The sequence below is a fragment of the Fragaria vesca genome, linkage group LG6 (genome assembly GCF_000184155.1).
Source record: "Fragaria vesca subsp. vesca linkage group LG6, FraVesHawaii_1.0, whole genome shotgun sequence".
NCBI classification, from domain to species: domain Eukaryota; kingdom Viridiplantae; phylum Streptophyta; class Magnoliopsida; order Rosales; family Rosaceae; genus Fragaria; species Fragaria vesca.
The window spans coordinates 9410138-9424509 of record NC_020496.1 but is presented as its reverse complement, the minus strand read 5'-3'; the positions used below and the strand labels follow the sequence as shown (position 1 = coordinate 9424509).

Sequence of the window (14372 nt, the reverse complement as noted above, 5' to 3'; positions counted from 1 at the left end):
ATGAACACAAACTTCATAAACTCTAACTCATATTTATCATCTGTCGTGAGTTTGAAGACACTAGCATTTTAACCTGAAGAGTCTGATGAAGACACTAGTATTTTAACCTGAAGATGAGTTAAACTGTTTGTATTTCTTTTTTTCTTTATTGGTGATTTGTTTCTCCTTTTACTCATTATTTCCTATGTCGACTTTGTATCTAAATACTCATGGAGAACTACTGTACCGTATTTATGAACAACACATAGAGTAGTTTAAGAACTCAAAAGTATGGAAGGCGTTGCTATTAGAGATACATTGACAGACATTGTGCATTATATATGATATCGAATGAAATCATTGAGTTGTTAAATTTGAGAGTTTTTTCTTGTTCTTTAACTGGCCGGGATTTATATTTTAATGTGAATGTTTTTTGTTCAGTTGGTGATTTTACTTATTTTGAGCAAATTTGAATTTGACAAAATATATGTAGGGTGAGAAGAGAATGTAGGATGAACAAAATAGAATTAAAAAAAAGAGTATTTTAGGTATTGTTAATGGGTGAACAAAGTAAACTTACAATTAAAATTATATAAGTGGAGTATGAAAAGAATGCGGGGTGACAATAGACGCACCCAGAGACGAATCTTAGTGATAACCTCTCTGGGCTGTAGCCCATAGGAAAATTTATACCCAATCAACTTAATACATGTACAAATTATATTTTATACAAAAAAAATAGTAAATAGCCCAGCCAGTTTTTCTCTCCCTCTCTTAACTAACGTTTCTAACTTTCTATCATTGTAATTTTCCCTCTTTACTTTGGATTGTTATGTTATTTAGTTATTTTCTTGATAACCCACGTACTATTGGTTATTAACGGACTTGAATGGATTGAAAGTCATGATAAACTTCTACAATTAAATACAATTATTTATATAATTATCATATAATTAAAAAAAGATCTATATACATATGTCTTAATTATATCATACTCGTGTTATAGTCGACCATTTGTATAATGCTATAATATATTCATATCATTTGAAATATTTTTAAAAAATTTGTTCATACTTTTACCATTACCACATTTAAAATTTTTTGTTGAAGAAAAGAGAGAAAAAAAATACCTTTTATAATATAAAAAAAAAAATTTATGGTAAAGTTAGCCCAGAGAATTTTAAATTTCTGGCTCCGTCTCTGGACGCATCCATATATAAATTAATCAAGGTTAGAGTTTTTACTTTTTACTGTATTGTTAAGAAATGTGTTACTTTGATCAAAATTTAGCTAATCAAACAATTAGCAAATACTCTCATGCAAACCAGATTGGAATAACTTGTCCAAACTCTCAAAATTATAATTATAATTGTGTTTGTACTCGTGGGATTTATAGTTCACTCTTTCAATGCACATTATCTTTACCCAAAAACAAAAGTGATATGATTTAGAACGAAATTGTACCAACTTAGTGTGATTGTCCACATCCAATAATTCATGATCATCCACTGAGGAGGATCAAAGTTCAGAACCCCCACATGAAATTCTATCGAATCAAATAAGCTTTGCTAGGTGGCATCCATGGTGCTTTGATCTGATCCAAACAACACAAGCATTTTTGGAGTGGTCTACCAAGTTAACTTAATGCCAAAAACATGTCAAAACGACCAAACTGGTTACGAGTCGTAAAGCCAAGACCTAACTGTGAAGGTTCTAAAATGCCCATGTCTGAGAGCAACAGTCCAACAAAACAGCTTGAAATGCGGAGGGCGAAATAGTAAAACAAAGCTGCTGCATGCATATTCACGAGGTCGAGACACCGCATATAACAGGTAGTCAGTTATTCATTATTCGTATCTGTCAATGCCACAGCCACAGCCACAGTCCACATTATTACGTAAAAATATATTTTCCATTTTCAACTGTGACTGCCACTGCATGGCGCTTCTGGGGTTTCTTTAATAATATTAGCTCAGATAAGAAGCTCAGAATCATTACCATACTCTCATGCATCCTTTTATGGACTAACAAACAGAGTTTAGAGTTTATCTAACTATCATTTATTCTATTTCCAAAGCAAGTTATCTTAATCTCTTTGGTGACTCACCCACACCTTTCTAGAATCACTCTACTATGTAATGGCATATACTTATATGTAGCTTTATATGTGTTGTGAGGATAGAGATAGAAACGACTCAAAGTTGAAGCTTTTGCTGGCTGTAGCTATGGAGTCTCTGGATTCTCGTAATGATATAGAGAAGCCACTGCTCCGCGGCGATGACTCGCCGGTGCTGATGACCCAGAAGAAGAGCACTCATACTAGAGATGTGCATATTCTGAGCTTTTCTTTCTTGCTGATATTTCTTGCTTTTGGCGCCGCCCAGAATCTGGAGAGCTCTGTCAACACTGTGAGTGTGTTTGTTGGGTTACTTGAGTGTTCTGTAATTTAAAAAATACGTTTATGTTGTTCTGATTTGATTTTATTTGATTTTGGGTCGATTGATTGTGCAGGACAAGGGTTTGGGGACAACTTCTCTTGGGATTGTGTACTTGTCTTTTGCACTCTTCTCTTTGGTGGCGTCTCCTGTGGTTCGAGCTCTTGGATCAAAGACTGCTTTGATGCTTGGGACTACTGGCTACTGGTTGTTCATAGCTGTACATTTGATCAAACAAACTTGGTATTGCTACTCAATCTAATCTGATCTGATCTCTCTTAATTTTCCATTAACTGTCAATGAAATTAAATCCATGTTCACCATGCTGTTTGACTAAAGTCCTATGCTTAGAAGGCAACATTTTTTTATGGGATTTGAAGCAAATGTTTAGATTTTGATCCCCCATGAAAATTTTCATGATCAAATGTAAAACAATATTATTCACAATGCATATAACATTAATTTTAGCTTCTGAATTGAACTATTTCCATATATGTAGGTACATTATGTATCCAATTTCTTTATACCTTGGGTTTGCCTCTTCAATAATATGGGTCGAACAGGTACAAACTAGTAATACTCCTCATATTTGCTTCAATTCCTTAAGAATCTTAGTATTTGGTACCAAATTGAAGCTGTAAATTTTAGTTCTGACTTAATTGTGGGTTCATCAGGGGACGTATCTAACTTCTGCCGCGCGTAGTCATGCAAGAGATAATAACTTACATGAAGGAACAACTATTGGCAACTTCAATGGAGAATTCTGGATGATGTTTGCCTGTCGCCAGGTGAATCGATCTGTTGCATCTTTCTCAATAAATAATTGCTTATCCTTGTATATTGATGAGATTGTGTTTGTTAATCAATTTACTAATCTTTGCTCTACATTTTCTGCAGTTTGTTGGAAATCTTTTGTCACTTGCTATCCTAAGAGATGGAAGCGTATGTGCTAATAATCCTTGTAGTTAAAATTTTGGTGTTTTGCATTTCCTTTGTGTGTGGAACAAAGTTATACCTTTGAAATATGATCTAATCTTTATCTTTCTTATCACCCCAGGAGGGAACTCCTGGGCAGACAAAGTTCTTGTACGTCGTGTTTCTCTGCAGTATGACTTTAGGGATCATACTTCTGTGCTTCTTAAGTAGCAGGGATAATGTAGAAAAGGAATATCAGGACTCTTCTCACAGCTTCTTTGCTTCTCTAATATGTTTTTTGAAGTCTGTCATCACTCCGTTGTTTGATGTACGAATGCTATTGATCATCCCCCTTATGGCATATACAGGGTTACAACAAGCATTTGTATGGTAATGTATTACCGGAATTAGTATGTCTGCCTGTTTTCTTATGGTCAAACCATTACCACTTGTTTTACGTTTCTTATTCTTGTCAATTTAGGGCTGAATTCACCAAGTATGTCGTTACTCCAACGCTCGGTATGTCTGGTGTGGGTGGTGTGATGGCAGTTTATGGCTTTTTTGATGCAATAGTAAGTATCCAGAAACAGCTTGACATAAATTTTGAAGTAGCAGTTGCAGTTTTGGTAGAGATAGCATTTGGTGAAATGGCATTAAGTCTTGGTTAGATGAATAGAATTTGCAATAATCATATTGGCATTTGCTTTAGATCGAGAAGCAACAAACCTTCTTTTCTTGTTAAAGCTTTTTCTCTGCAGCTGATGAAGGCATGAAGCTATTTTTATATCACACACTAAAATCTATAGATTCTGTGCTTGATAGACAGGATATGATTCTGTTTTATATGATTCTGTTTTATGCAGATGTGTTGATCATGTGTTATGTGATTTCTGTTTCGTAATTTTGTGACCTCATACTTGTGTAAAACTTCCGTCAGTGCTCACTTGTTGCTGGTCGACTAACGTCTGGTCTCAAGTCTATCAGTCTTATAGTTTCTGGTGGAGCTCTCCTTCAGGCTATTGTATTCATCTGGCTTCTTCTAAATTACAGGTTAGCGAGTGTCAGATACAACAGTTTCAGGAGTCTGAAGTTGTTATTGTAATATCTAATTTGGAGCTCTTGTCACCTCTAATTCCTGACTTTACCTTGATGTTACAATGCAGCCAAGCAAGTGGACTACTTAGCATTGTTATAATGGCAGCTCTGTTGGGAATCGGTGATGGAGTCTTTAACACACAGATCAGTGCTTTGCTAGGGATATTCTTCAAGTGTGATACTGTATTTGACTAACCTGTTCCTTTGTTGTTTAAGTTCTTCTCAGTTTTATGAAGATAAAAAATTGTTATATATGTTCTTTCTTAAAGCGAAATGTGTTTGTTACTACTTGATTTGCAGGAAGGAGCCTTTGCACAGCTCAAGGTGTGGCAGAGCGGTGCTGTTGCAGTGGTCTTCTTTATTAGTCCTTGCATATCGCTAGAAGCAATGGTGGTGGTTATGCTTACTGCAGTTTGTATCGCATATGGCGTCTTCGTGTATCTATGTCTTCACGGAGAGGAAGCAATGTCATCTTTGAGGTTGTGATTTGCGTGCAAGAAAGCATCGTCTTCCAAGAAAGAAGAATCAAGAGCCAAGAGGATGTATACTATGTTACTGTATGTAGAATTCTAATCCATCCACTGTCTTAAGCTAAATACTACCTTTTGAATGTACGAGATAAATTTTGACCAAATTTTGAACGGAAAGGACCAACGTTTAGAAAGATGGAAGATTTTTAAACCAACTCATTTATAAGCTACTCCGGGACCCTGTTTTTACCGATGAAACAAACTTCTGAAGTAGGCTTACCAAAAAATTCATAGAGACTACAAATTTACTACATCTCTTGCACACTATTCCCTGCTGCAGCCCAACTCCTTAGTCCGGAGTCCTGATGCACATTACCAGGTACGTTCTCTGATCAGATGAATGTAATTTGTGATTCGAATTTACAACTTTTCATTTAAAAAAAAAGGACTTGGCCACTAGATTAAATAATACCGGACATTCTCACCCACGTAATCACATTAAATTTTTGTGAACGATGTATAAATGTACGGTGTAATCTTTAATCGTTTGCGTATGTAATAATTATATCGGACGACTATGTTTTTATTTTATGTTCTCATTGTTTACGCATATATATACGTGAAGAATTAAATATTGGCGGCAACAGTAATCGCAATTATACGCGAAACGATTAAGATTATTCCAATTCAGTCGTATTCCCCAACCACCTCTCGTCATTTCCTCTGATTCTTCTCCCATCAATTCAAATTCTGAATCTTCCAACTAAATTATTCCAATAATTCGGCCCCCTCCGTTTGTCTTGTACCTCCTCCAATCTTGTTCTTCTTCTTCGCCGGCGTTTTGGCCTCACTCCCTTGTCACTCATGTCTAGGGTTTTATAGCCAACAAAAGCCCCAATCACTGGAATCAGAACTCCAGACTATGGCTCCCCCTCGCGACGAAGAGACCCCTCTCGTCGCCGCCGCCGCCGAAGACGACTCGCCGGCCGAGAAGGGGAGGAGTCACACCAGAGATGTCCATATTCTCAGCTCCGCGTTTCTGCTGGTCTTCCTCGCTTACGGTGCAGCTCAGAATCTGGAGAGCACTGTCAATAACGTGAGTTCAATTTTCGAATATCGAATTGGAAAAAATACTGTGGAGAAATTTTGATGTGGATTTTGGTGTCAGGTGGGGGATTTGGGAACGACGTCGCTTGGGATATTGTATTTGTCGTTCACGTTTTTCTCTCTGGTGGCGTCTCCGGTGGTTAGGAAGCTGGGACCAAAGAATGCTTTGATTCTTGGGACGAGTGGATATTGGTTGTTTATTGCTGCTAATTTGAAGCCTACTTGGTAATCTTACTGACTCACCCACTTTTGTGTACAACTTTATACACATTTTTGTATCCAAATGCATTTGATTCAAGTGATGATTTTGTGTAGGTATACTATGGTTCCAGCTGCATTGTACATGGGTTTTGCTGCTTCCATAATATGGGTTGGGCAGGTAGAATACTAGACCATGATTTGGGGTTTTGCTTCAGCTTTGAATTTGATGGCATAATGCTGTACTAGCCTATGTTTCGGGTTTTGTTTTGAGTTCTGTTATTTGTATACGATGACAAGATGTTGTTTCTGATGTTGGTTATTGTGGATCCATTAGGGGACATATTTGACTTCTACTGCGCGTAGTCATGCCAAAGATAACAGTTTACATGAAGGAACTGTTATTGGCCAGTTCAATGGAGAATTTTGGGGGATGTTTGCTTGTCACCAGGTGAATATGTTAGATCTTATTTTTTTTTTTTTTTATATTGTTTGTTTACAAAGCAGTTTGTATATCATTTTTTATCAAACTTGTCATATCAAATAGTCTAAAAATTCTACTGTCATGTTCTGCAGTTTGTGGGAAATCTTATATCTCTCGCCTTGCTAAGTGATGGAACAGTAAGTATCATACCTAAAGTAAACTTGTGTTTGCCTGTTCTTTCTGGCGGTTTTGTTTTTCTCTTACTAGCCCACTGATCTGATAAACCTATTAAAGAAGAGTTGGTCTTTGGGTGTCTAATCTTATATCCTAACTAATTGCATTTTGTGGAAATGGAACCTGATTTGTTTAAATGATACTGAATGTCCTCACAGTCTAGACAAGTATCAGCAGTGTCAGGAGGTGCAAGCGTGGGTTGTGGTTTCGTACCCTCTTGGGACTTCTGAGTCATAAATCATTGACTCATGATCAAATTGATTTGATCTCATGTTATTATATCTGTAAAATTTCTTAAAAGAAACTGGTGTCATAGTATATCTTCTAATTTTGGGATTCAGAATGGTGATCGGCACATAATGCATTAAGTTTGTTTGTACTCTTTGATTCTTTGCCATAATTATGCACATACATTTATTGTATAATTTCAGGGTTAGAAACATTTTGTCGGGATATGATGTGTGCTGAGTTTGTTTTTCTTCTGATCATGACAGGGGGGGAGTACTAATGGCACAACCTTATTATTCAGTGTGTTTCTTGTCAGTATGACCTTAGGTACCATACTGATGTGCTTCTTGAATAAAAGGGGTATTAAAGAAGAGGAGGACTCCCAAGGTCCTTCTCTCACCTTTTATGCTTCTGTGGTATCTTTGTCGAAGACAGTCATTAGACCTTTGTATGATGTGAGGATGCTATTGATCATCCCCCTTATGGCGTATTCAGGATTGCAACAAGCATTTGTATGGTAATTACTTAACCAAAGTATTGCTGCATATTTTTAAAGCCACACACGATCACTTTTTTTTTCTTTTGCTTCCCTTATTAACTATGGCACAATTTATTCAACTACCAGGGCTGATTATACTGCGTATATTGTTAGTCCAACACTTGGTGTGTCTGGTGTTGGTGGTGCTATGGCAGTTTATGGGGCATGTGATGCAATAGTAAGTAATCAGTAACATTGAGTTTGTACAATTATTTGTTCAGTGGAGAGACCATTGAACTCAATTTCTTCCTTGGTTCATATGAGTTGTATTTGCTTTAAGCGTCTTTTTCTTGTCTTTCTTATTTTTTATTTTTCCTTTTGGGAGGGGGGCGATTTAGAACCTTAAGTATAAGAACATTTTTTCTTTCTCAGAATCAATACTTTGGTTCTTGCTGTCATAACCTAATTTCTTCTATTTGTCATGGGTTATTTCACCAATAGTTACATATAAATTCCTAAAGGGATACCGATATGGAAGTCATGGAACTTTCTGGGTTCATAACACATGCTTGATATTTAGTGATAATGTAAACTGAAAAGTGAAATTGAAAACTCCATGCTTGCTGGACAGCATAAATTCTTCTTTGGCAGACTTGGTTTATATATAGTCTCTTGCATTCTGATCTCACTTTTGGGTGGAACATATGACAGTGTTCACTGGCTGCTGGTCGATTTACATCTGGTCTCAAGTCCATCACTATTATAGTTTCTGCTGGAGTTTTGATCCAAACCATTATATTCCTCTGGCTTCTTCTAATATACAGGTTAGCAGTATTTACAAGTTCTGTAAAGCATCTTTGTATAGTGAAACTGTTATTGTAACTGCCTTATTTGTAATTTCAAGCTATTGTTATCTTAACTTCTTGCCAAACTTTGTTATGATATAGTCCAGTGAGCGGGGTACTTGGCACTGTATACCCTCTTATAATGGCAGCTGCCTTGGGCATTGGTGATGGAGTCTTAAATACACAGCTCAGTGCTTTGCTTGCGATATACTTCAAGCATGATACTGTATTTATCTAACCTTTTCCTACTGTGTTTCTTTAAGTTCTTGTTATATTATGAGAATTGGACCTTAATAAAATCTATAACTACAACTTCTTTTGGACTTCTTTTTTTTTTCACAGGAAGGAGCATTTGCACAGCTCAAGGTCTGGCAGAGTGGTACAATTGCAGCTGTATTCTTTTGTAGTGCTTACATCTCATTACAGGCAATGCTGGTGGTTATGCTTGTTACAATCTCCATTGCATATGGTGGCTTTATTTTTCTCTCTCTTCGAGAGAAAGCCCTCTCCCATTCAAGTTCATAATGTGTATAGAGTGAAGAGTTGTGCAAGAAAAACAGCTTGTGTATGCAAGCAGGTATTGTTGTTGATTGTTGCCGTCCCTATATTCGGAAATCTATTGTGTGCAGCATTTTTATCTGCTTCAACACATAATCGCAAAGTTTGAAGATTGCTTGTCCCAAAAGCTTGCATCAAATTGTGAACTTTCATAATTACTTTAATGAGCCAACTAAAAGTCTAAAATAAATAAAAACAAATGTTATTATAGCGAGTAACAAAATAAATAAACAAAATCAAATAGAATATCGAGACAATTGAGAATAATAGGAAGTTTGTGGTTGAGCGCGTTTATCGATCAAAATTTCTATTTGATAGTCCAGTAATATTTAGTCTAGTGGCATAGTCTCCCCTTAATAAACAGGAAGTTGTTAGTTTGACTTTCGAAAAATTAGTTGTAGCATCGGGTACCTGATAAACTAAAGGGCCAATTACATATAAGTCCATTTGGAGACATTTTTTTTCTATATAAGTCCACCCAAGCATTTTTACCTATATAAGTCCCCTAAGTTTAAATAGAGTTTTATATTAGGTATTGAAGTTAAACAAAATTACAGACTGTCATCCAACCAAAAAATTAGAATATCTCTTATATTTACAAAAATGTCACTAGAGTAAAAAGTCAACAACCACTCTCTTCCTTAAAAAAGTCTCCGGCCGGTCACCGACGAATTTTCTGGCCGATCTCCTGTGAGGATTTTGGTGACCACAAAAGCTACTACAAACGACGATTAAAAATACTACCGACAGCAACAAAAACTACTACCACCAGCAAAGAAAGCTACTACCAGTGACAACAAAAGCTACTACTGCCATAAACAAGAGTTACTACCGCAAGCAACAAAAGCTACTACCACTAGCAACAAAAACTACTACCATTAACAACAAAAACTACTACTGCCAGCAACAAAAACTACTACCACAAGTAACAAAAAATACTACCACAAGCAACAAAAGATACTACCGCTGACAACAAAATATACATCCATCAGCAACAAAATCTACTATCACTGACAACGAAAGCTATTACTGTTACCAACAAAAACTACTACCATTAAGCAAAATAATAGCTACTGTTACCGAGGATAAAATCTACCATCAAACAGAACAAAAGCTACTTAACAAGTAAAACAAAATCTACTACCAAAGGTTTAGAAAGATAATAACATAGAAATTGAAAAATACTATTATAGCGTTGGAAAGATACTAATACACATTAAAAGCTACTATCACTTCAATAAAAATATACTGACATTATTCAATGTCCATACAAAAATCACTATGCAGAGGTGTAGTAGTAGCTCTCAGACCAACTTCATTGACGCTTTGTAAGTGTTGATATGCTTTTGCTAACACAAAAAGACTTCAAATCGGAGATCGACGTCGGAGAGAGACAACTCCTAATCAGAGATCAACGTCGGAGAGGAAATCGAAGATCGACGTTTAGTGTGAGACAACTCCAAATCGGATTTGACGACATCGACTCCGGAGATGGCGACGATCCTCGCCGGGAAAAGCGAGCCGCGCATGTTGTGGACTAGGCTCGTGACCTCCATGTCGGTTCCGATCTGAAATTGAGATGAGTCAGCAAATCGGGGTGTGGTGCTCGGAGGCGGTGCTCGGAGGCGGAGAAGAGCAGCAAACGAGGATGAGGTCGCCGGAGATGGTAGAGGCAAGGATGAGGTTGCCGGCGGAGAGAGAGAGAGAGAGAGAGAGAGAGAGAGAGAGAGAGAGAGAGAGAGAGAGAGAGAGAGAGAGAGAGAGTAGAGAGAGAGAGAGAGAGAGTAGTAGTAGAGTAGTAGTAGTAGTAGTACGAAGTGTAACGTAGTATACGTTAAGAAGGTNTTAAGNGAGTNTAAGNGTAGTAGTACGTACGTAGTACTACGTAGTACGTGTAACGACGTAATCGTACGTACGTACGTAACGTAGTAACGTAACGTAACGTACGTAGTACGTACGTTAGTAGTAGTAGTACGTTACGTTACGGTTAACGTACGTACGTACGTACGTACGTAACGTACGTAGTAGTAGTAGTACGTACGTACGTAGTACGTACGTAGTACGTAGTAGAGTAGTACGTAGTAGTAAGTAGTACGTAGTACGTTACGTACGTACGTACGTACGACGAGTAGTAGGGTAACGTTACCTAGAGATACAGCTAGANATGANACTGANATAGNGAGAGAGAGAGAGAGAGAGGCAGAATATGTGAGATGGTTTTGGTTGAGATAGGGGTATTTTAGGTATAGTCTAAAGCTAACATAATGGATTTGGGCCATAAAATGGGGGTAAAAAAAACCAGGATGGACTTATGTGAGAGAAAATATTGAAAATATGACTTAGATGAAATTTTCGTGAGAGTCAATGACTGAATGTACTGATAAAAGACTAGTAAAATGAAAAAATGGGCCCATAGATATCCGCCCCGAATTGAGATCAGGACCCAAAATTCAAGTCCAACCCGAAAACAAACCAAAACAAAAACCCAGAATAAAGCCATCGCCGGAATCCTAATCTCACCGCTCCGAAGGTACCTAACACACCCCTCCCACTAATACGTCGTCGTTTTCCTGTCTCGATTTCGCAGAGCTAGGGTTTCGAAACTTTCGGGTTCTCAGTATTTCCAATTAGGATTCTGTGAAATTTACGGGAGAATGAGCCTTGAGGCGGAGCACTGATGTCACTTTTCTTTTCGTCTACGATTGATCAGGCTCATCGTCAGCTCCGAGAAATTCAAGCACAACTTCAAGCAGCAATGGTAAAATTTCCAGACTCTGATTCTCCTTTGAACTCGTTTTAGTTGATTTGAGTAGTTTCGGTTTCGATTAGGGCAATGAGATTTTGGTTTGTGAATTTTTGGTGCATATAGGCTGGATCGAAGAAAGTGATAACTAGGGAGGAGTGGGAGAAGAAGCTTAGTGATGTGAAAATCAAGAAAGAGGACATGAATAAGTTGGTGATGAATTTTCTTGTGACTGAGGGCTATGTGGATGCGGCGGAGAAGTTCCGAAAGGAGTCTGGAACTGAACGTATCCTTTTTTGTTTTGTTATTGATGTCATGTTTTGTTTGTGTAGTTTGTTCGATTTGAATTGTGTTTGTGGCATTGCTATGCTTGGTGGTGTTGTAGTATGTGTTTGTCCTTATGAGTGTTTAGCAGATATTGATCTTGCAACAATCACGGAACGCATGGCGGTCAAGAAGGCAGTACAATGTGGTAATGTGGAGGATGCAATCGATAAAGTGAACGACTTAAACCCGGAGGTAAAATTCCCTAATTAGTGAGCCCTTAGTGGTAGCATATAGTTATGATTCAGTGCTGTCTCACTATTCTCATTTAGTTAACCTGTCATCTTGATGCAAATAATCCCTAGTCATGGATATGGTGCAAATTTGATATGAAGGTTAACCACCTTTATGAAGTTGCTTAGAATTGAGGCAGGAACAATATCAAACAGTTATCCCTTATGTTGTGAATCAAACCAATTAACCATTCATGTATCTTGAATATTGAAATTTGAATTTGTTATTTTTCTCTTACGTGATTACTTAGCCTTTTTCGGATATGAGTTCACCTGACATTATTAGAGTAACAGTTGCTAGGATGTTACTTCATATCTGCAACCATGACATGATTACTTTTCTTGTGGTTATGTTGCTGTGATTCCATACCTTTTCCTTTCTGGGACTGAAGCACCAGAGAGACATTAAGTGCATGTGTTTTGAGTTTAGAGTGATAGAGTTCATCTTGTACTCGTCAGTTAGGCCAACCAATCTTTGAAAAGAAATAAACTAAACAAAGAGAAAGGCAGGGTGCTATGTCAAAACCATGGGTGAAAGAATTCACTCCTTCTCCTGACTTTAGTAGTAGTGTTTGGTTTTATTCAGAATGCTCTAGATAGAAATCTTCTTGACTACACATTATCAATGTTGTGAGTAACCATAGCACTCATCACAGTGGTATTTCTTGGCAGAATTTGCTGTGTGTGCCTTGGACAAAATATTTAGGACCAACTCTTGGATTCCAAGAATAGACATGAATTATCTATACTAGTATGATTCTGTTGCTGTGTTCATTGTCAATCTGTCCATCATTGCTTCGATAAAGAAAGTGTTTCTGTTGAGATCTTTACATGTAGTTTTTTGCCTTATAATATTTTTTGATTTAGCGTATTATATTAGAAAATATATCTCCGTCTGTTTCAATTTATATGATTATCTGTGAAAATTCTGTCTGCAGATTCTGGACACAAATCCCCAATTATTTTTCCATCTCCAACAGCAAAGGTTGATAGAACTAATTAGGAATGGAAAGGTTGAAGAGGCTCTTGACTTTGCTCAGGAAGAGCTAGCACCAAGAGGAGAAGAAAATGTAAGATTCAGCTATTGTATCTTTGCTTTGGTTGACTATGATGTGTGTAATTGTTGCTCCTTGTAACTTTGTTGTGTGACATATAGTTGAATGTTTATTTACTTGTTAGGTGGTACTAAGCAACTTTTATTAATGTCATCATTATATGCAGCAAAGCTTTTTGGAAGAGTTGGAGAGGACTGTTGCCCTTCTAGCTTTTGAAGATGTGTCCAACTGTCCTGTTGGAGAGCTTCTGGACATATCACAGCGCCTAAAGACAGCTAGTGAAGTGAATGCTGCCATCCTCTCCAGCCAGAGTCATGAAAAAGGTTAGCATGTTTCCCAAGTTATATTTTTCCTAGATCTAACATGAAAACGTCTGTATTGTGAAGTAGATCAGGAAATATATTTGGAACCAGGGTGGGTGAAAAGATGGCCAAACTGGATGCCCACCTTCTTATTGTGTACTATTAGCATTGTTCATCTTAAAGAGAAGTCGTGTCATACGGGCACAAGGTTGGTTAGCAGAATAAATAGGGTTAAGCCCCTTAAATAACTGGTGAACTGCACTATTGGCCAGTCGAGATATTGAATGATAGCAGTAAATTGGGTGATAATTAATGGATGTCTTCAAGAGGAGATATCGTTTGGGAGATTTTCATAACCAATTTTATCTAGTTAGTGCTTATCCTTTGTTCTTGAAAGGGGTTGATAATTTTGTATCATATGTTCTCCTGCAGACCCGAAGCTTCCAAGCTTGTTGAAGATGCTCATATGGGCCCAGAACCAGCTTGATGAGAAAGCTCACTATCCTCGGATAAATGATCTATCCACTGCCAAGCTAGAAGACCCTAGCTAGTGTCTGTCTAATGTTCCAGGTCCTCCTGGAATGATTAATGATGTATGTATGCTTATTGCCAAATGACTGCATTCATGTTGAATGTTGCCTCTGTTCGGATCTTCATTCCCAATTACCTTTGTACAAATGCTTGTCTATAACATCTCTTTACTCATATTGTTTGAGATTGTGGCATAATATTACGTTTGAAGTTTTAGT

At 37.3% G+C, this 14372-nt stretch overlaps 3 protein-coding genes across 3 annotated transcripts; all 3 read left to right on the top strand.

The window, feature by feature from the left end:
* Positions 1–2166: 2166 nt before the first annotated feature.
* LOC101314964 (UNC93-like protein 3-like) lies at positions 2167–5324 on the top strand. Its single transcript, XM_004302679.1, has 10 exons — positions 2167–2387; positions 2491–2657; positions 2914–2977; positions 3089–3202; positions 3312–3356; positions 3472–3719; positions 3811–3901; positions 4267–4379; positions 4493–4607; positions 4725–5324. The coding sequence occupies exons 1-10, from the start codon at positions 2205–2207 to the stop codon at positions 4908–4910; spliced, it is 1326 nt and encodes a 441-aa protein (XP_004302727.1). The 5' UTR covers positions 2167–2204; the 3' UTR covers positions 4911–5324.
* A 209-nt stretch (positions 5325–5533) lies between these two features.
* LOC101314103 (UNC93-like protein 3-like) lies at positions 5534–9102 on the top strand. The gene is made up of 10 exons (XM_004302676.1): positions 5534–5990; positions 6063–6226; positions 6317–6380; positions 6537–6650; positions 6776–6820; positions 7352–7602; positions 7711–7801; positions 8275–8387; positions 8511–8634; positions 8751–9102. The coding sequence occupies exons 1-10, from the start codon at positions 5817–5819 to the stop codon at positions 8931–8933; spliced, it is 1323 nt and encodes a 440-aa protein (XP_004302724.1). The 5' UTR covers positions 5534–5816; the 3' UTR covers positions 8934–9102.
* A 2348-nt stretch (positions 9103–11450) lies between these two features.
* Positions 11451–14372, top strand: LOC101299494 (glucose-induced degradation protein 8 homolog). The gene is made up of 6 exons (XM_004302711.1): positions 11451–11724; positions 11836–11995; positions 12125–12228; positions 13205–13336; positions 13488–13644; positions 14056–14372. Exons 1-6 carry the CDS (start codon positions 11644–11646, stop codon positions 14172–14174), a joined length of 753 nt encoding a protein of 250 aa, XP_004302759.1. The 5' UTR covers positions 11451–11643; the 3' UTR covers positions 14175–14372.